This window comes from Eutrigla gurnardus (genome assembly GCF_963514095.1).
Source record: "Eutrigla gurnardus genome assembly, chromosome: 8".
Classification (NCBI taxonomy): domain Eukaryota; kingdom Metazoa; phylum Chordata; class Actinopteri; order Perciformes; family Triglidae; genus Eutrigla; species Eutrigla gurnardus.
Window position 1 is genome coordinate 14441780 of NC_139922.1, and position 22643 is coordinate 14464422.

General features: G+C 43.9%; 1 protein-coding gene across 1 annotated transcript; it reads right to left on the reverse strand.

Annotated features, from left to right (window-relative positions):
* Positions 1–3820: 3820 nt before the first annotated feature.
* On the reverse strand, positions 3821–7410 carry amigo1 (adhesion molecule with Ig-like domain 1). The gene is made up of 2 exons (XM_084014602.1): positions 6913–7410; positions 3821–5823 (listed from the first exon to the last, which is right to left on the reverse strand). Exon 2 carries the CDS (start codon positions 5717–5719, stop codon positions 4178–4180), a length of 1542 nt encoding a protein of 513 aa, XP_083870728.1. The 5' UTR covers positions 5720–5823; positions 6913–7410; the 3' UTR covers positions 3821–4177.
* Positions 7411–22643: the final 15233 nt, after the last annotated feature.

Genomic DNA, 22643 nt, shown 5'->3' on the forward strand with positions numbered 1-22643 from the left:
ATATATATATATATATATATATATATACTATCTTAATGTTAGAAATACTCTGTTATGCTTATGTTTGTAAATTAGCTTCCTACATCAAAAGTAGTTTAATACAGTTTGTAAAACATTCACTTTACCCATTTTTAATTGTTAACTCTGTACAGTTGTATAAAACAGGGAAATTAAAAAAAATATGTATTTGTCATCTCCTCTAATGATGATTGATGGTTCAGATGACTAGTGAATGTCAGTGTTTACATACAGTGGTGCACTGCCACATTTTACCACTAGATGGTGGTAAAACACTGATAATATTCCACAGAGAAACAGCGTGATGAACCTTTAACCATTTCCAGCAAGTTATGTAAGCACACACTGTATACAAACCGACTAATTCTTATATTGTTGTTGTGACAATTAATAGAATTTTAAATGTGTTCACCATAAACAGTTATCACAGGGAGTTTATATGTGATGGACTCGACTTGCCATACAGCTCTTTGATCAAATGTTACTTACCAATCAAGGAATGTTGTGTGTCTAGTAGCCCCGAATGGCTACTCTATACACATAAACACGCATGGCTACATAAGTCATAGCAATGTTGGCAAAATCATTCACAGCTTTGCCTTTTCTCCTCAAAATACAGGAACATATCACAGATGATTTATGGAAATAATAGTAAAAAATGGAGTCAGAACAAAGTGCAAATCTTGATCTTTTTATTAAGTCAAATGACCAGTATTCTTTATTATTAATGCCTAATAGCTTGCACCTATATCCTGCAGTCAGAGAAGCTCTTAAGCGAACCATGCAAAGCCATTCCACTTTAGCTGCGAGACCTTTCAGATTTTATGGCAGCGACCAGGCCGCTCATTATGAGGCAGTGGTCAATAAAACTCGATGCTTTTAAAAAAGCTCCATCCTTGTCCTGTGGACACTTGTAGTGGCACCCTGTTAAAGCAGAGTGCTTTTAGCTTCGCCAACTCAAGAATCTCTCCCTAATTGCAACTACACAGTCAGATGAATGTAGATAGATGTATGTCGGGCAGAGGCGATCGTTAACTGAAAAGTTAATGTGCCGTTACTGCAAACAGCAAAGGGACCTGTGAACTACACAGATCCAAAACCAAATGTTTTTGTTAAAATTGACATAGTCCTGATTTATCCAGATTTACCCTTTGCCTTCAAATCTGTCCAGAACCTGTTGTGTTTTAGGAATTTGTTGGTGTGGACATCTGTTAAATATCTATAAAAATATTCTTTGCCTTTTCTTGGAGGCAGCAAAGTTGTTGTTTTAATTGTTGTAAATCTGTCCGCGTTCTCCCTGAACTCCTTATGGCTTTGTGATACTGACTGAAAATAACTGGCGGCTACATACTCACTGCCCCATTAGGACACAGATTTCAAAACCGGCACTCCTCCTATGCAGTTTTTCATACATGTGGAATATATATTTTCTGTTTCACCCTAATCTTCAGCAGAGTTAAGTGTAAAATACATCCTATGTCAATAAAAAAACGAAGCCCCCCCACCCCCACTTAAAAAACAAACATTTATGGTCAAGACTTGAATCATTGAAAAAACTAACAGTAGCACAGCGGCAGACGAAAATGATCAACGACATCAGATTATACGAGAATACAGTCAGTACACTGGTATAACATAGCAGTACACAACCAATCAATACTGAACACAGAAAAGTGAGTCTTAATACATATAAATATATACGGTATATATAGATATATCTAGGAAGGCAGATTTGCTTTGGAGAGAACAAAGACACTCTTCTCCTCTATGTTGGGACCTTTGCAATAGCACTTAGTTTGCCTCTGTACCGAACTGGTCGGTCGTTTCAGATTCTGTAATAGCTTGTCATGCTGTGTTGAGTGGCCGGGGCTTGAAATCCATGAGGTTTTAGATTTATCCCGTGATGAGAAAGCAGGGAAACAGCATCCACATTTCAATTATAGAGGGCAACGCCGAGGGCTGCATCCTTAAAAAGGAGATAGATTCTTTGCCAATCGCAGCCAGTCAGCAGTAGTGCTAAATGTGGCATTATATTTTTCCACCTGGTATCCCCTGTGTGCGTGTGTGTGTGTGTGTGTGTGTGTGTGTGTGTGTGTGCGTGCCAGAGTGGAATGATTCACACACCAACCTCTCTGATAAGTGTGACTTCCTTTTCTCACCCACACACAGAAGATGCTGCGTTGCACACCGCAACTGTGAATACAATTTTGCGTAAAGAAAAACCTTCTGCACTCACTGTGTGGATCTTAACGTTGAAGGACGACTCTGACATTTCATTTCATATTCTTACATGCGGTGGAAAACGGAAAGGGGGCATCGAGCAATACATTCTGATATTATTCTTTCCAGGTTCTTCCGAGTATTATGCTCTCCGATCATGTGACTCAGTGGAAGAGCAAGTGTTAAATGAGAGCTCCAGGCATTTCCCCTCATAAACAAATTAGAGACGACTTACAGGGTGTCACATTCATCGCCCGGCTGAATGATTGCTTTTGAACTGGAGAGAGTGCAGGCTTGTAACGACGGAGGCACACGAACAGAGCAAACACATCTGGGGGTGAATTGAGGCTGTCGGTGTACAGGGAGCCAGAGAAAATGGGCTTTGTGTTGCTGCGACTCGAGATAACACGCCGATCCCAGAGACAAAGACACGGGGAGCAGAGGGAAGCTGCAGCCCATCAAAGGATGCAATTAGCATTTATGCCAGGCTCGCCTTGTTGTTTTACGACAGGAACGTTCGTGCCTTTTTTTAAACCGTGTTAATGAAATATGCCTGGCGTCGGAGGTGTCTACGCTGGAAATCATTGGTGATGGATTGAGTTAGAATCGTACAAACCAAATGATCTTCTGAAGGATCACAAGTCTCCTGTTTCACAAGAGGTTTCCAGACAGAAAAGCTCTGATTCAGATCTCTCCTTGTCATGTGATGTTATATGATGGTTTTATTATGTGGTTCTAATGGAAACCTCCTGATACGACGCAGGAGAGAACAGCTTGTATTTGTCCATCTGAGCAAAATACTTAAAACAAGGTTTATATATATATATATATATATATATATATATATATATATATATATATATATATAATTTTTTTAATGCAATGTACATAAAATATTCTGAATTTTGCGTAAGATGCACGTTTTTTGGCTTGGTATTTAACTTCCTGCTAGTGTGTGAGTGAGAGAAACAAATCCTAATACATGGTCCTGTTCTGTGTAGAATTGAGACAATATGTTGATAACCAGTCAAGACAAAATAATTCCCCACATCTAATGTGTATCTGCTAGAGGACTCCCGTGTTTGTAATTGTGTAAGGCTTCTATTGGGTTACACTGCAAATGTGCAATAACTAAGAGGCAACTATTTTGATATACAATGAAATTCATAAGAAATCATGTGCATCTAGCTGGTATTTAAAGAATGTTATACCATACCTATATGTCCTATATCGCTACACATATGAATACGAATAAAGTTTGGTCTGATGAATTACATCCAAGTGCAACTAAGTGTCGGCTATGAAATAGGATGGAAACGACCGGTGATGACATCTTAATACGATGTTTGTGCTACTGCTTTCTCAATATAAATAACTTAAAGTCTGACAAATGCCCGTTTTCTCATTCTATTCAGATCAGCCTGTGACCTCATACAATGTGTTGATAGAGGGGATGGTGGATGTATCTATTCTCTAACATTTAGGTACGATGCAATCTATTCTAGTCCTTGTAATAAATATAATTATGAGCCAGCCATGGTTTCGATAGATACGTTTCCCCCCCCCCTATGTATCCTGTTTCCTATGTATTTTCCACATGTTAGCGGTTGAGTGGATCACTTCCTGAGTGCTGATATCAACATTATATCATCTTAGTTTAACTCCCGTAAGACGTCATTAGTTATCGCCGTTCATGTGCACTGCCATTCCTTCACAGTATGAATATTAAGTGCTACAGATTAAAATGCTGGAAAAGAGTTGCTCATTGTCTTTGTCGGCAACAAGTTTTTTTTTTTTTTTACTCCCTCTGAGATCCTCATTTGCCGGCAACTACAGATGAACCTTCCTCTGCTTCTTCCCATAAAGTCAGTCACTAAAACTTGGCTCACTTTGTACCGTTAAATCCAGTCATGTGGCGCCTCGCGTCTCTGCCGGTCTCTCAGACCACCATGGGGGTGTCTGAGAAGACGGAGCTGATGGACTCTGCTACTGACTTCTTCCTCTTCCCCTTCATAAGAGAACCGGCCTCTGCATCCGGATCGTCGTCATCGTCCTCATCATCCCCATTGGGGTTCAGCTTGCCGTTCTGGCCCTGCAAGTCCTTGGAGTCTATGAAGGCCACGTGCCTGTTCAGCTCGGCCTTGAGCGCCGGGTCCTCGTGGGTTGGCGTCACGCTGAGCATAGACGAGTGGATGCTGTCCTCCCCCCGAGACTTGCTCTTTGGGCAACAGAAGCAGCGACACGGCGTCAAGTAGAGATACATGAGCACCAGCACCACGCTGGCCAGACAGCCCACCAAGGTGGTGTAGGCCGTGTTCAGGCTGTCCCCGCCCCCGTGCATGGTGAAGTTGTGTACCTTCAGCACCACATAGATCGTCTCATTGAAGGACTCGCTCATGGCGAAGCACGTGTAGGTCCCAGAGTCCTCGGTCCTCACCGGACTGATCTGCAGACTTCCATCTGGCAGGACTTTGGCCGTCTGATTGCTTCCGGGCGCCACGACCACGTTACCGGGCATCGTCCAGGTCTTCAACACGTCCCTGTGTTTGGTGTCGCAGCCGAGGATCAGCCTCTGCTCCAGAAAGGCCTCTTCGTCCGCCTCCTTGAATGTGCTGCAGTTCATGTTGTCCCCACTGAGGTCAAAAACACGCGCCTTGGTTTTTTGCGGGCCGGGCAGAACGCACGTGTAGTCGTCTCTGAAGTCCACGGCGGAGTTGAGCTTCCGGATGTACCAGTGGGCGAGGAGCGTGTAAAGGTCACAGTGGCACAGCAGAGGGTTATTGTGGAAGTAGAGGCCGTTCTTGATCCAGGCAGGCAGCACCTGGAGCTCATCAATGGGTAACATCTTGATCTTGTTGGAGGACACATCCAGCAGACTGAGTTTCTCCAGGCGGGACTTGTCCTTGACCAGCTCCAAGGGAAAGCGGGAGATCTGGTTCTGGCTAAGGTAGAGCTTCTGGAGGTTGATCATGCCGAGAAAGGCCGAGCGGTCGATCTGGGAGACTTGGTTATTGTACAGCAAGAGGACCTCCAGGTTGACCAAAGGCTCAAAAATGAACTCATCCAGCAGCTGCAGGTTGTTGGAGGACAGGTCCAAGTAACGCAGGTGCTTCACGTAACGGAACGCCTCCGAAGACAGGAAGTGGAGACCGTTGTGGCTGAGGAGGAGATTATGGAGCTTCACTAGCTTCACCTGGGTCCATTCGGATCGCAGGCGCTCTATCTCATTGTAGCTGAGATCCAGCACGGCAGTGTAGAGCGGTAGACCCGTCGGGACGGTGGTCAGATTCATCTTGGAGCAGCTCACGATGTTCGAGGCGCAGATGCAGGTCTTATGGCAGTTTAGGGTGGAGGCCGCCGCCCCGGGAAGCAGAAGGACGGCCATGCAGAGCGCGAGGGCCGGGGCCCATCTTGGACGCTTCCTCCAACGAGGTAATGTTTCCAGCGGGCTGCCACGTGTTCGGGTGGATGGCTGCAACATGCTAGCAGTTGATCTATATCCCAGAAAGGTTTACTACGATCCCATTCTCAGAAAAAAATCACGGAAGAGCAGCTGAAGGATTCCCAGGCATTGCTAATTAAAAGCTGAGGGGGGAGAGAGAAAAAAAGCAGAAACAAAGGCAATAATCAGATATTATAATTAGAAATAAATACACATTATACGTTGTATCGACAGACAGACAGACAGACAGATAATATCATGTGTTGTACGAACAAACACACATCTTTGTACACTTAAAATCCCCACAGCAACACTACAGCAATCAGTGACACAAATGTAAACAGTGAACACATGAACTGGCTGTCACTCCCACTTTGAACGCGTCTTTTAATACAGCTGTTGACATCAGTAATGTCTGTAAACAGAAGCATGAATCATGCCTATATGTTCAATTACGGCTCCTTTGAGACAAACACAACTGTTTATTTTTCAGGTCTATTCTAAATATAGACCTGCGTTTAAGTATTACATTAAGTAAATGTGTTTGTTGGAAAGAATGGTGTCTTTAAGCATTATTTGAATTTTGTGGCACTTAGTATAACTGTTTTATAGGTGTTGAGCGGTTTAAAACTCCATCGTGAATTCATTGTTTTAAACGCTTCATCTGCAAATAAAGGAGCCTCAGCCTCGAATGAATGCAAACACGTATGTAAATGATCTGTATTGGGCACACTGCGCAGTACTGGGCTTCAACGTCTTTAGTTACTTCCCACCTCTGCACCCATGTAGACATGCAGTATAACAAGTAGAGCGTCTCTGGTCTCCTCACGCATAGATTATACAATTACAAACTTTCCCCTGATGCTTTGCACAATGCGCGTCTTCCTTTAAACCAAACACACACACACACACACACTCACACGGACCCATGTGCATTCACATGACACGCATTGATTTTTGCTTCCTCTTCCCATTCCCATCTCCCTCCTTCTCTCTCCGAGACACAGAAGAAGAAAGAGAAAAAAAAACATAAACAAAAAGACAAAAATAAAACAAATAAATAAACAGATCGAATAAAAAAAATATGAAATCCTGCAAATTTACGTTATGTCATATCCTTAAAAAATAGTCCTTGTCCTATTTGTGGAGCCGTTGCATTGCACCATTCTGCTCAAAAACAAACATGGAAACGTGAGCCCGAGAGACGGAGGAGGAAACGGAGAGCTACCCACCTTCAACCGGGATGCTTTCATCAAAACGCGGATCCTCGTTTGTTTACAGTCGGGGTGATGCTGCAGACACACGATCCTCGTCTGAATGAGCGTCTGCTGCTGCTGCTGAGGACAACAGCGGGGAGGAGGGCGCAGATATCCTCGCCAAAATAATCCTGGTCCACGCGGCATCCAACACCCGGTGCAAAAAAAAAACCCCCGTAAAGAGCAGACAAGTCCTTTAACCACTGACAACCCACCGATGAACGAGAAGTCAGCTGTCTCTTCTCTCAGCTGCACATCCGTCTTCTGCGGCTAGTTGGCGCATTTCGAGCAGATCCGGCTCCTGTCGGGTCTCATCAGCAGCCATGGAGATCATTAAGAGTGAGCAGTCTTCCTCCCGTCGTGGGCCTGCTGCTGTATCCGAGCAGTGCTGCTGCTGCTGCTGCTGCTGCAGGGATTGACGTGTTTCCGAGGTGGTGCGTTCAAACCCAGAAGGCGCTGTTTACCCAAAATGGCCGCAGCGAAGACGCGCTGCAGGGACGTGTGCGTCAAACCGGCCATGGGGATATCATTCATCGGCAATTATTATGGCTGTGTGGCTGCTAAAGGGGATCATTAGTTTCACATCATCATCATCATCATTAGTGAGCTCTGCCAAGGAACAAAGCCTATGTTATTGGTTCAATAGCAACAACCTGATTTATATTCACAGGAGGGAAATCATCTCGGTGACCCCTTGACCTTTCCCCTCCTTGTAATGGCTATAAAGTCATCTTGCCACTATAATCTGATTTGTTGTCAGTGTTCCGTATTTTGTAATGCAATTGAAATATACACCACAATAAAATGATGTCACACATACTAGTTTTACTATTTACACCAGATCATTATTTCATGGATGGGTTCAGCTTCCTAACAATGATTTCCTCACATCCGCCATTCCTGCTCAACGTACAGGCTCTGTTTATGTGTTTAATTTGCTCTGTTTATGGGTGCTGACTGAGCGGGAAAAACCTTGTCATTTTTTTTAATCCGCCCACATGCTGCCTTTTAAATATTTTGTTTTCGGGTTTTCCTCAATTCACAGATCTGCCGTGGCGAGCCTGGTTCTGGCAAAGCTGTGATAACCTGTGCATTGCCAATGAGCTGCTACACCAATATAGCCTCCTACTCAAAACGCCACCAGAAATCATTTTAATAAATGAATATTACAGCAACAGAGGGCACGAGGGGGCCTTGTTTTCATGTCATATGCATTATTACCTCATCATAAGATGCTATATGGATGTGTGTGACCATCTTCTGAAATGCTATCTATCTATCTATCTATCTATCTATCTATCTATCTATCTATCTATCTATCTATCTATCTATCTATCTATCTATCTATCTATCTATCTATCTATCTATTTTGCTGATCTGACCCCAATTTAAAATTCATTTGACCAAGAGCAGAGTTATCCGTGGGAGGAAAAGCAAACCACGTGGGATACTGTGAGCTTTTGTGCCTTACTGTGCTTTGAATGTCACCATGAATCTTTTTGACTTGGTGCGAGGCTGTACCCCACAGACATAGCAGTAGTTCAGACACTCTGTTGGAGCTGGAGTTGAAAAGATGTGCTTTGGCAGGTGAAAACAGGTTTGAAGCACACCGGGCTGCAGGCTTGAGATCCCTCATGGTTTGCCAAATACGTTCTTGAAGCACAAGAAAAATCATTTGAAACAGATTTAACTTGTTTTCCTATGAAAACAAATGCAGTAGACTTCCTCATTGGACTCAGACTTGCGTTAAAAAGTAAATGGACTGATATGATATTAATTCTCGTGAACGTATTCTGTAATTCTGTGAGCATTTGCTGGAGGCATCTCTTCTCTTTCTCACCGGGCCTCCAGTAAAATACCAGGAAATACAGGTATGAACCGAATGAGAAACCTCTGTCTGACCGCAGCGCTGTAGCACTGCAACTCTCGTGCGATGGAGCTGAAAGTGATTAATGTTCGACTCCACTTTCTGCTGTGATAGGGATAGTGTTGCCTGGCAACTGCCCGCGGCCTTTCATTGACTGTTTTGGCTCCGTGGCAAATCTGAGGTGGCCTTCCTTCTCCTGTTTATCTCGGTGTACCTGCTTAGATGGGGTTTCTAGCACAGATGTCTCCTCCACTACAAAATAAGAATAAAAAGAACGACATACATCTCTTCATGAACACCTATTCCTTAATATATCATTGAGATATGTTCAAATGTGACAGGAAGACGAGTCAGGCAGAAATCCCTGACTGGGACTCCACACGTTAAGTAACCTTTCGCTCTTGTAAGCAGCACTTTAGCACCTGCGATCATATTTCACAAATGATAACGTAAGGAGGTGCAATATTGTGTGTGTGTGTGTGTGTGTGTGTGTGTGTGTGTGTGTGTGTGTGTGTGTGTAGTGAAAGCTATCAACCTGAGGAGTATCAGCACGATCTCCTGATCACACTGATGTTAATGATGTTTACATACAGCGGGCTCATTCTGGGCTCCACCTGGCTTCTCTGCTGACACGCTAAACACACACTCTTGTCTGTTAGCTGACAGCAACACACGCACACACACACACACACTCAACTGGCTCCGACTAGACTCCACGCTGGCAGCGCAATTTAGACCTGCAGCTGCGTCCACAACATGGCACAAAACAGCTACAAAGGTTTATTTTGGTTCATGGTTGAAATGACTCTTAGTGTCTCATTGTATTTGTGAACATCTTTTCATGATCTTGTGTTAAGTTGATATCAGGAACAATACCCGCTGGAATCAAACGCATTACACGCCACACGTCTCGCTTGTTGCTGTGGACGTGTGAATGCTAGCAGCTAGGTTGCGTGCTTGTTTGCAAACGTGTAAAAAAACGTACCGACAGCAATGATATTCTCTTCGGCTGACAGTAAAAACAAACCTTTCTCTCCCAAAACGTTACTTTTTCAGGCAACAAATTCCGATTAAGTTTCCAGGCAAATTTGTCCTCATTTGCAGAAAATAATGTGTTTTCACTTTCTGTCAATGAAGTTCTTTCCATGTCACTACCACGTCACCTGGAATCCAAAAATTCCATGCAGGGCAAACTACTTGCAACCCACAACAAACACCAAAATTGTCCCTCCCAGTTCCCTTACAGTCGAGACGGCAGCAAAGATTTTCATCTCTTATTATAGCTTCAGTGGATCATAACATATATGGAATGGAATTTATATGTAGATGCTCTGGTTGATCACTTGCGGTCGCTCATGGCCATGTGAAGGAGTCAGCAGTCGATGGCGCTATAAAACAGTCAATACAATTTATTGGTTTTTTTTTCAATAAAATTATGAATCACTGCAGCCATGAGAGTCCTCATAAATAAACACAAAAATATTTGGCAGATGGATCAAGTAGCATGCAAGATAAGCCGTGGACAGACAGATACACACACACACACACACACACACACACACACACACACACACACACACACACACACACACACACACACACACATGATCTCCCAACAGGCTTACACCCAGCAGAGATAGTGAACAGGGTGAGCTTCGCCTCACGCTGCGTTCAGTGGGTATTTACCGTAAATCTGAGGGGAGCTGCAGCTTCCTGTGATAATTCTCTGTTGGTTCGTTACTACAGTGTCACATGGTTGTCATATTGTGCTTTGCTACATTATTATTGTAAAATAAATATATAGATGTAAGGCGAATAATTACTTCAAGTAATTTAAATGAAGAATACAGAATGTTTTGTAAGCACATATGATGAACATTTAAAAAAAAAAATCTCCCAGATGAATTCATGGTTGAATTTCTCATTAAATGTGTTGTTTGGTGTGTCTGATGCAAGTCATCGGGGCATTTAGCTCATCAGGGGTCAGCATCACTCCCCTCTGCTTATAAAAAGATCTGAGACATGCGGATGCAGGAGTGGTCTTGAGAGGGATGAGGAAACAAAATAAATGTAGCCGTAATCTGTTGTTAAGCATATGTCTGGACAGCTCTCGGTTTCCATGGAAACACTTTCAGTTTTAGGTTTGATGAGGAGTGCAGGGATGAAACAAGGTCACTCAACAATCAGAAAAAAAAAGCCCACATGGACGGCACATGCTTCGATAAAAGCCAAGCTGTTTGTAATCTTGGCACATCTTATTCTCCCATTGCTTAGCAACAGGCTGTACTTTAGCCATGCGCGATGGTGGAGACCACGACTCCAAATCATGGAGAAAAAGGGCTGCAGATGTCGGGGGCCTACACTGCGAGCGTTAACAATGGGTATAATCAAGAGGCGGTGCACACATTGTTTTCACTCACTAATTAAAGCTGTCACTAAAGCGACAAGCTCTGCTGTAATAACTGGGCATAATTACCTCTGTCAGGTGACACTGTCAAGCCCCGGACCCATTACGGATCTATTTAAAGCTAGAGGAATATCACATCTGCAATCAAGTATAGAGTAGAGAAACAGGAGGGTTTAATATATCTGTTGGTATTCTGAACAGAGAGAGACAAAGAGATATTGGACGATGAGGCTTTTCCCAGTCTGTATCTCTAATACCTGTTAATCCCTTCCTCCGGGCAAAGATAAAGGATGTTGATGCACAGCTGTTCCCAAAGGAGACAGATGATTCTCTGCTAATTAACTATGTGGGGAAACGACATTGATCCTCTGTCTTTGTGTTAGGAGCCGTGCCCCAACGCTCAGCCAATAAGATGCGGGCCCCCAGAGAACGCAGGGAAAGACTGTAAAAAGCTGCGTCGAACATGTTCGGCTCCCTGTCGGAAACGAGAATCCAAAAATGTCTCGTTTTTTGTGATAACGATATATGTTTAGCTGCTTTTCACCTGCAGTAGTCTACATCCTGTATTTGACACTCAGCTCTGCACGCTTCTTCTGTGTCTTTTCCCCCATTTTCATTTTTTTTCTACTCAGCACCCCTTATAATTGGCCTCTTAAGACTCGCCTCTTATATCTCCCTGCTCTGGAGCTATTTCAGGAGCGTGTCAGAGAGGTGCAGCAGGCGAGGCAGCAGCAGTCAGCACAGAGCCCATTACTTGGCACAGAGGACTTGCCATGCCTGAGACTGTTGATGACCCGGAGTCCCACTTGTTATCTTTGCTAACAGCCCATCAAGCCGGAGTGGGCAGGTTAAAACGCTGACCTCCATGACTTGTTTGCTGAGCACTTGCCGTTTTTTCCCTCCAACCCTCACTTTTCACTTCTCAGTGCCTGAGCCCGTGGCCACTCGTGACACAACAAGCCTGGGCGAAGAGGTCTTCTCTACAGCTCTCCAGTGAAACGGCAATGATTGCGCTGCAGGGCAGGCAGAAAGCTGCATCTGCGTTTTGGAGTGGAGTGCTGTAATGAGGCTGAGAGGAAAGCATTGCAAGGAAGTAACACAGTGCAGTGAGACATGGATTTTTTTTGGCATTTTAAAGAATTATCAATCGTAAAATTCCACAGTTGAACTCCGAATACACGGCTGCAATATAAAGGAAATGGTGGATAATTTCCCCCAAAACCTCAGCTAGAAATGCATACTTTATATTATGCTGTGCTGTATTTTAAAGGCTCTACCTCAGAAGTCATATTAATAAATGTGCTGAAATGTCCTCCAGGAAGCAAGTGAGCAGCACGGAGGGAGACGTTTGCGAGGCCTGGCGGAAGCAGGAGGTGACACTGGGTTGAAGGAGGGGATCATTGATGGGAGAGGACGGGAGGGTGGCAGAGCGTGAAAGAGCTGGACAGAATGCCCTTTGGCTTCTCCGACACAAGAGTCCTGTAGCATCATGAGGTCACGGGTGTTTACCGTGTGCCTTTATTTATTCGGCTCGGGGCTGTGAATAATGGAGCAGACACTGACGGGGTTGCTTTTCAGTCGAAATGAAGACAGGGCAGGCTGATGGGATTCAATCTCTCTCTGTGTGTGTGTGTGTGTGTGTGTGTGTGTGTGTGTGTGTGTGTGTGTGTGTGTGTGTGTGTGTGTGTGTGTGTGTGTGTGTGTGTTGCATGTGTTTACTAATGTAATTGAGTGTGCCCCTCTTGGATTAATGGACACGTCGATGCGCTCTGCTGCTTCTAAATTTAGTCCTCAACCTTAAAGCACATCTCGATTCCCATCATTAGGCGCTTGACTATTATCTGATACTTCCTCTCATCCCCCCGTGAACTCCGACCTCCAAAGTTCCAGCCAAAACAAAACCAGATCGCCCCGGATTGCATAAGACACACATGTCACGCACCGCGGCGAGGATTTTATAAGCAGGTTTTAAGTTTCCCCCTTTCTAATCTACCTTCATTGGTAGCTCTATCCTGCCAGCATGCCGTTCGTTTCCAATCCCATGATGCACCAGGGGGAATCCAGCCCAAAATGCCAATTCAGCAGCTCCAGACCGACAGACAGACCGAGAGGAAGGCAGACCCTCTTAAGCCGGAACTGGCCTTTGCAGTTGTTATATAATGACTGCTGGTGCTGATGACACCGTATGATGAGGAAGTGAATGAGTCAGTTACTTTGATGCTGGAGGGTGAATCTATTATTCATGTGCGGTTTCGCCCTTGGATGCTCTCCCATGTGCCCATCTTCCAGCTAAGACTGGACACTCACAGCAGGTCCAGCTCAGTCTGTGAAGTAGCTTGCTGAGGCAGTGCAGCACTCCTCCAGTGGTGCAGCGTTCAAGAAGCATGAGTTGTTTTTATAGACGGGGGGAAAAAATCATAATTTTGTTAAAAATGTACCTGGAAATATATTGTCATATAGAACATGAATTGCATTTAAATATCTAAACTGCATGACAGTGATTTTGTGTGATTTATACTGTAATTTTTGTTGTCTGCCGTTGGGAATTTGATGCGGACTAATGTATTATATATGTATTTTGTGTGGTAAGTAACTCATCTAGGGGCTTCCATTTAAGTGCTGTATACATCAGGAATTTAAGAATTTACATGCAAAACATACTGTATGATCAGAATATGAAGTTGTTGTTATTCGCTCCATTTCAAACATCTGCAACATTGTCCATCCATCCATCCATCCATCCATCCATCCATCCATCCATCCATCCATCCATCCATCCATCCATCCATCCATCCATTGTCTACCGCTTATCCTGTATTCAGGGTCGTGGGGGGGCTGGAGCCAATCCCAGCTGTCATTGGGCGAAGGCAGGGTACACCCTGGACAGGTAACCAGTCTATCACAGGGCCGACATGTAGAGACAGACAACCATTCACACTCACATTCACACCTACGGGACATTTAGAGTCATCAATGAACCTATCCCCATCCTGCATGTCTTTGGACTGTGGGAGGAAGCCGGAGAACCCAGAGAGAACCCACGCTTACACAGAGAGAACATGCAAACTCCACACAGAAGGAACCCGGGGCCGACCCGGGGATCGAACCCGGGACCCTCTTGCTGTTCTGCAACATTGTAATACTACTTAATGCTAATCCAGTTATGAATACACATAATTCTAGAATATTTTACTTAACTGAATTGTTTGGCCACTTGGGGGCAGCAGAAACAGGCTGTAAGCATAACCGACATATCGTCACCTTTTAAGTTGATATGCTGAACATTTTAGCCAAGACTAATATATTTATACCTTCTGCAGCTAGAGAGCCATATCATCATTCCTTTGGAGGCACGCTCGTGTCCGCCTATCCACTTTTCAATCTGGCTCTAGCTTTGTTTTGCTGGTTCTGAGGGAGACATTTTGATCTTACGCCTGCTGGGTGCTGAGCAGGTACTTTATACTATACAGTGATTTTACAGCTGTTTCTTGTCAAAACCAAAAACCAAAGCAATGAGTTTAAAAACATGCTGCAAGTGTCCGCAGGGCTCAGGGGAACTGCATACAGAGGACTGCTCAAGCGACACATTACATGCATTGGTTATTGACCTAAAAAGCATCGATCAGAGCAGCTTCAACTCATATTGTTTCTTTGGCCTTCGAGTGACTCATATGGAGAGCTGCTACAGCAACACTGGTGATTTGGTGTCACGATAAAGGCCATCCAGGGTCCAGGGGCGTCCATACCCACTGCAGAGAGAGAACACTGTAAATTAACAGATTTGTTTCGTGACTGTGTCAGTCTGTAATAATCTTCAGAACAGCCCTGTGGCGAGCTTTGAGGGATTTAAAAGGCTATACTTCCCTTGCTGTTGCCTCTATTAATCACAGCCCTGGGCTCTCTGTGGCGAGGGGATGTTTTCTGGGAAGCAGTTGTTTAATGCAGGGTCATTATTACAATTTCATCCTGTTCCCGCTGTCATTACTACAAAGCTGTGTGCTCGGCGACAAATACAAGTACAAATCTCTTCCTCTTACACAAACACACAGTCAAAAAAAAATGTTGTAATTCTTAGAATATGAAGCCCTGGAGCACTCAACTGTCCTTTTTGTAATGTTAATGGATTTCTGCTTCTGAGTTTATTACATCTGATTCGGCTGTAAACACACGCGCACACGCACACACACACACACACACACACACACACACACACACACACTCCAGAGACAGAAATCTTGCAGTTCAAATGATTTGTCCTGTCTGATCTGCCTTCTAACAAACACACAAATCTATGCATGCACAATGTTTATGTTCCAGTCCCTGAATACTATTCATTTGTAACTTCATTTATTTTTATGTATGAAAAACCAACAATTAACAGATTACTAGATAACTTATTTCTTGGTTTTTGTATTTTGCTGTTGGTAGGTACAAAAAACAACATTTTGTAAACTTGTGCATTTGCTGCTGCAGCAGAAATCAAGATGTGTTTTAGGTTTGTTGAACCGATGAGTCTGAGTGGCCGACTGGCTCGAAGGCTGCTTGGCTGGTTTCCAGTTTCTCACCCTTCTGAATGCTGACAGCTGGCTTGCATTATTAACCGTGCAGCATCTGTCTGGATTTCACAACAACCCGCCTTTCTCTGACTTTCTCTGGCTCTAACGAGGACAAAAGAGCAAAATGGCAGTGGAGAGGAAAGATGAGGTAATAATATGACTGTCTGAGCTGCACTGGGATCTGACTGCAGTCCTCATTCGAGTGAAAAGCTCGTAAACCGTCACAAAGACAAGGCAAGTTGTCATTTTGCAGACCTGTGGCATTTATAGTGTTCTCATGGATATGAATGTCGTGACTATTTGGATAGTGAGTAATGCTTTTTCATCAGAGAATAGGTCGTGTGAGGCAGTGTGATATTAACGCACAATAACTTTTTATTGAACTCATCACTTTGTGGCATTCAAGTCGTTTTAAAACCGACGTCGTTTAACCGACTTGCATGAAAATACATTATCATATAAAATTCAATTTGAGCTCACCGCACAGCTGGGCCTAAGTGCAGCCTCAGAGAGCCGCTGGCGTGACTGTTAAAATAAGCCATCTCTCCTCCGCCCCTGCATCCACCTGTAGACCTGCAGGCTCAGGACCCATGTGGGTCCCTCCCAGTCTCTTCAGGCTGAGCCTTGATGTTTGCCTGCAGGAGGAGATGAGGCCAGCATCCACATGAAAACATCAGCGCTTTCCTGTATCCGCATAATGAATTCTTCATGAGCTGAAATGGATTTGTTGAACCGTCTTTAATAAAGTTGGATTTCCATGTAACTGTTTACAGTGTGTACAAATGATGAAATAATCTTATGAAAATAAATGGACTTAAGGTATTTTGCTTTTTAAAGAACAAGCTCATTTGTTACGTAACTGAACATTTTCTCTGAAGAGAGAAAGAATAATCCTCTTATTAAAAATAAAAAAGGATAAAAAAGGTTGGCAAAGGGCTGGATACATCTGTGCAGATGCTCATTGACAGTAAATGCACTTAGTGCTCATATTTATGGCAGATAGTGATGTTACATCTAATACTGCTGAGTTCAGCTTCCTGACGGGAGCGAGGGTCCAGGATGTAGATGCAAATATGCTGCACTCATCAGCGGAGAAGAGATATACGAGGGGACGGGAGGGGGTGTGAAGGCCTCGGCCTCAGTTCTGCCTGATGATACAGCCGTTCATCAGCCGGCTGACTGCACTGATTGGTTTCTATGAAAATGACACTGTGCCTTGTGGGACACGCTTGGAGTTCGCTGTTTGTTTTATCAATCATATGTGAGTGTTAAACTCAGATGTTTTGTTAATGAAGAAGGACCTAAATGTAAATGTAAGAAGTCCTTCTTACATTGAATAAATGTTAATACGCTACTCAGGAAAGAAAGAGAGTTGGATGTAACATGTAAAGAAATTGTTTGATATTTTGGAGAATACTCTTTACTGTCTTGCAGAGGGGACACTTAGAAACAACTGACTAACTAAATCCACCAAACAGCACAAGTTCCAACATGTTCTATCACGTTTGTCCGATCAGTGGAAAAAAACAAAGTGTAATTTGTGGTTTTATGGGGGATAAATGCTGAATTCACTCCTGTAGAACAACTTAAGGTTTTTATACGTTGTTTGTTCCTGACTTTATGCTAAGCTAAGCTCGCCAACCTTCATGTTTTCTAAACAGGCTGATGAAGACTTGCTTTTAAATTAAAACAAATCGTCGTGTTTATACAGGATGAACAAAATAATTCATACCTAATGCGTTTCGACACACAACAGCATCACAAATCCCCGTTGAGAAGAATCCCACCTCTCTGATAGAGGTTTACAAAACAAACCAAAAGGGGTTCTTGTGCCCGGTCTGACATGTTAGATTGAATTATATTGTCCAGGTGTTGACGTCACTATGTCCCCTCCTGTATTTCTGGTCCATCGGGTCCATTTGTGTGGTTGTGAGCTGTGTGTCCTTCTAACAGATGAAGGTCGTGTCTTGCCGCAGTGTAAAGCAGCAAAGTCCCTAAAGGCCATTTGTGACTCAATCAAGGACATCTCACCTCACTGCACCACTCTGATGCAAATGCAACTGTATTATAACTCATTCATGGACATCACCGTTCTGGAAAGAGGAAGAAATGTAAAAAAAAAAGAAGAAAGAAAGTCATTTGGCATATAGTTTCACAAGAAAGAATGTTTTAAAAGTCATAAACCAACAAATGAATCAGGCCAATGACACGAAACTAGTCACAGTCGGTGAGTGAATAAAAAACAGTAACTCGACGGGGAGTCATGATGTCCTCACAAAAAAAAAGTGTGACACTGAAAAGAGTCATCGAGCATCTGTGTGCTCGAGGCTTGTAATAAAGTTTCCTTGAATCTCTGCAGCTCTGTGTTTCAGAGCTTTATGCTGAAAAGGAAAAAATATGGTATTATAGCAGTGAAAAGGAATGATATCGTAGAATCAGCAGCGAGAACACGGATGCCTGCGAGATGCAATATTATGAGTTGTTTTTATTTTTTGGTATTATTTCTTTACAGTCTTGGCTCCTTTACTGAGGTTTCGGTGTTATTATGCGTCCCCAGACAGACAGCGCCCCGGAGCGCCGGCACTCATCCGTGACTCAGTGTGTGCAGAGGATGACGCCGCCAACCTGGAGCCAACAGAGAGAGCTAATTGTGTCTGTTTGGACTCCAGCGTATATTAGTTTGGGAAATCAAACGGCACAAACCAGTTATCCTCACTGGTTAATGAATTCTCTGGCTGTCCCAGGGCTCCCAGCAAACTTCCCCAAATTATACTTAGGATCTTTAATGTTGAAGTCAGTCATTTCAGTCATGCAGTGTATTCAATAAAACTCAATTCTTTACTTTAAAATACCTACCGTATTTCTATAAATGTTACGGGTTTAACATGTCTAAAATGGTAAAGTCTGGTTTCCTCAGTGCTGCAGAATAAATGTTTAAAAGGCAGGATGAAATATGTTAAGATCTACATGCTCTAATAAATCCAAAGGAGTTAGTGGAGCATGTAGATCAACATTTGGTGACTCTCTCTCTCTCTTAACAGACTAAACACCCTGAGAAATCTGGGATTACTGCTCTTGTCCTTGCAGCTACAAAAATGGAACATATGTGGGGATTCACGATGTTGCATCATGTTTTTGTCAGCTCAGAGAAGTGTGTGCGCCTTCCCCCGTCTGCTGAGGTGCATGATGGGGTGTCATCGTAATCAGTCTGATGTGACCCTGCAGGTGGATGTTGTTATCTGGGGTCCCGTGGGAGGATAAAAGTGGGGCGAAGCTGCTTTAACTCGACGGTTACCCACACATTTTTATAAATGTATTGATTACTAGTGTCTACTGGTGTGTGTATCAAATAGATTATAAATGCTTATAAAATAATATGCTTCTGTTGTTCAAGGGGCCAATGTTGCTGTGAGTGAAACAAAACAATTCTGTCTGATATAATGCAAAAATGATGTTTGTAGATCAAGTTATCCCTGGGGGTTTGACGTCAGCCCAAATATTATCTCCTCTTGCTGCAACAGTGAGTTTTGCGTGCCTTCATCTTCATCTTTCATCAAAATGCTGACCTGAGAGGCTAATACTGTCTCCATCCCTCCCTTATTGCTTTTCTACCTTTTGCCTGACATTGCAAACATGGCCACGATGATGACACTGGTAAGGGAGCGTCTATGTTGATGTTCCCATCAGAAGCATATATTCTGGCATTTCAGGTGTTGCAGTTACTTGTTAAATGTGAGAGCTCCCCCTACTGATAGGATCTGAGATGACAATGGAAAAAACAATATTAGATCAGCAGCTGTAACGCATTAAACAGCCCACCTGTGCTCAGGGAAAAGGGGAATTTGAGAATAATCACCGACCCAACATGGTCAAAAAACACACCCTAATTGGCTGGCAATGTGGCTGCTCTGATGTTGATGCACTTTTTCCTTATCTGCCGTCGGTGCATTGGAGGTGTGGAGATGTTGCAGGTGTGGGGCGAAAGGGGGAGGGTGGGGTTGCCATGGAAACCATTGTATTTCCCTCCTCTGCGATTGGTGCTGCTGGCATGAGCAAGAATCTGCTATTTCTGTCATTATTCACAACACCTCAGACACGAGAGCAGTCACAGGACACACACACACGCAGAATACATAGAAATTGAAGAGTGGAGCACTATCAAATGCAAACAAAGACTCCTCTATGCTCCATTCCCTTCTTCAAAAGGCCTCAGTGGTATCTCGATCATCGCATCCAAGATCATTATACATGAAAAAAACTCCCAGGGCTTTATTCATCTTCAGTCGCCTTAACACAGTTTAATGCTAAAGCACATTTCAGGGGGAAAATTCATTTCTGCCTCCTTCTTCCTCTTCAGATTATATGAGCGACCTCTCAGCAGCAGCAGCAGCATATAGTGTGATCGTCCAACCCTCCACCCAAAATCATCAGCAGGATGTTCATGTTAGCATGTTCTTCGTTGAGTAACAGATCAGAAGCCCTGCATTTGGATCAATAACTGAAAGCGTGTTCAATTTACCAATTGATTTATCAGTAACAAGAAGCAATGACTCATAAAGTAATCAGCGTTTGTGCAGCCGCACGTCCTCTGATGAATTAATCCCTGAGGAAATACACCGCTTGAAAGAGAGATGTCACACACTCAGGTTGTGTGGGACAGTCCATTCATGGAAATCCCGAGGGAGGAATAAGCAATTTTCAAAGCATCAATTGAGACAAGAAAAAAATAAGGGCCCACATACATAGCAGTCGGAACAAAGTGGATATTCACAGTAAAAGACAGTAACATGAAAAGAAAGTCTCACAAAGGAAACAATAGAGGACACGAGCCAGAGGCAGCGACAGTGGGTCAACCTGTTTACAACAGCTTAGTATCAAAATAAGACACTGGAATGAATGAGATGAAACACATGACAACATTTAAAGGGAAAACACAGAAGGATTTCCATTCTAATCATCTCACGACCTTTTTTGTGTCAATTAACAAACCGGTTACTGACTAATTGACCTCTTTCGTCATTATTTTATGCTTTTAATTTGGTTATATATATATATATATATATATTAAATCCCAGAGTGGAGTTGAGATGTTGTTGAGCTCAACATCTGAATGACACATTCTTACATCTCACGGTAGTAAACAAAGTCATAACATGTATGTTGTGTGGGCCGGGCTTCTGCAAAAATGCTAATCTCAGCTCATTAACATTAACCACTGGGATTCTTTTCCTCTCAGCGAATCAATAATCCAGCCTCGTGAGAGGGCTTTTGCCGGATTGTGCATGGAGGGGGATCTTGGCGAGCTGTGCATGAGGAGACAGCGAATCAGAGAAATGCCGATCCGGAGGATAAAGGTGATTTTCTCACCTAATTGTTTGCAACTTCTGCACGCTGTCGGTGGGACCTGATGTGACCTGCGGTGAGATTAGTTGGAAGGGTTGAAAAGCAGAGAGCTGCCCCTCTGTGAGGAGCCCAGAGATGGTGAGGCACTAAGACCCAGTGGAGAGCAGGGAGGCTGGGTGCTGCCTGCCTGCCTGCCTGCCTGCCTGCCTGCCTGCCTGCCCACCCGCCGCCTGCCTGTCTGCTCTGCACGGCTCTGCAGTTGCCCTGGGCGCGTGCTGGAGACACTACGTGTGTATGAAAGTGCGTGTGTATGTGTGTCCACTATTTGTGCATCACAGGCTGAACAGACATCATTTTTTTTGGTACCATCTCTCCCTGCTGCTCCTGCTCCCCCACCTGTCTAGAAGAGGGCTGAGGGGAGGGGGTGATGGGGAAGGGGGCGGTCAGCTTGGTTGGGTGGGAGGTGATGATGAAAAGGGCCAGGTGAGGAGGAGACACTGGAGCGCCCCCTCTCCTCTCTCTCTCTCTGTGATGTGGTGTGGTGTGTGTGTGTGTGTGTGTGTGTGTGTGTGTGTGTGTGTGTGTGTGTGTTGGAGGGGGGGGGGGGGGGGGGAGTAAACGAAACAGGTCGTCTCTCCTTCAGTAGACTGTGAACCTGCACAGGAGGAAGTAGCCTTCTCCAGACTGAGGTATGTCACCGGCTTATCGTCTCACACACACATCTCCACACACACACACACACACCTGCCCGGTTATCGGAGTGTGTGGGGAGATGTCTGTGTGTGTGTGTTAATGTATGGATGTTAGGATGCTGATCAAATCTGACTCAAGAGGTTTTATCTCATCGTATGGCACATCACGTTATCTTCGTGTGTCCTTGTAAAAGGACATTTCCAGATAGAGATTCTGTGCGTGTTGGTTTAAACTCAAGGATTGAAAGAGCTTTGTGACCAAAGGGAACAACGGGCGGGCTTTCTCCCTGCAGTAAACACCGTGTCATGTGCATTTTAGTGGGTCATATGGTTTCCAGGCGGCAGAGTTCCTCCCGCAACCTAAAATACGAGCTTCGCATGAATTTGTTTGGAGCTTCAGAGCTGCAGAGTTTGCCTCTTAAGTGTACGCATTGAATGATTTGATTATATTTGAGAGGAGGATGTGCTGCATGTAAGTCCCTATTTTCCATTTTATCACTTAAATACTTCTGTTTGTGTGGTTTCAACTTGATAAAAATTAACTTTAACATGGACAACTGGCACATTTGGGTGCTTTTCAATGGGATTTTTTTTTCATATATACTTTTATGCATTAAAAGGCTCTTTGAAAGCATCGGTGGTGATAATTTCCTTTGCAGCGAGAATGTCAATTTTGATTGAAAGTGACCCCGGATGGCAGAGAGCTATAAAACAATCAATGACGATGAGACAAAGAATCTCCAGAGAGCTGCCGGCTACAGCTGAGACGTTGTTTATTGGTTGCTTATTGGGCTGAAGGTGACTCTAACCCTTTGACCTATTCAGCGAAGGCCACCTACGTG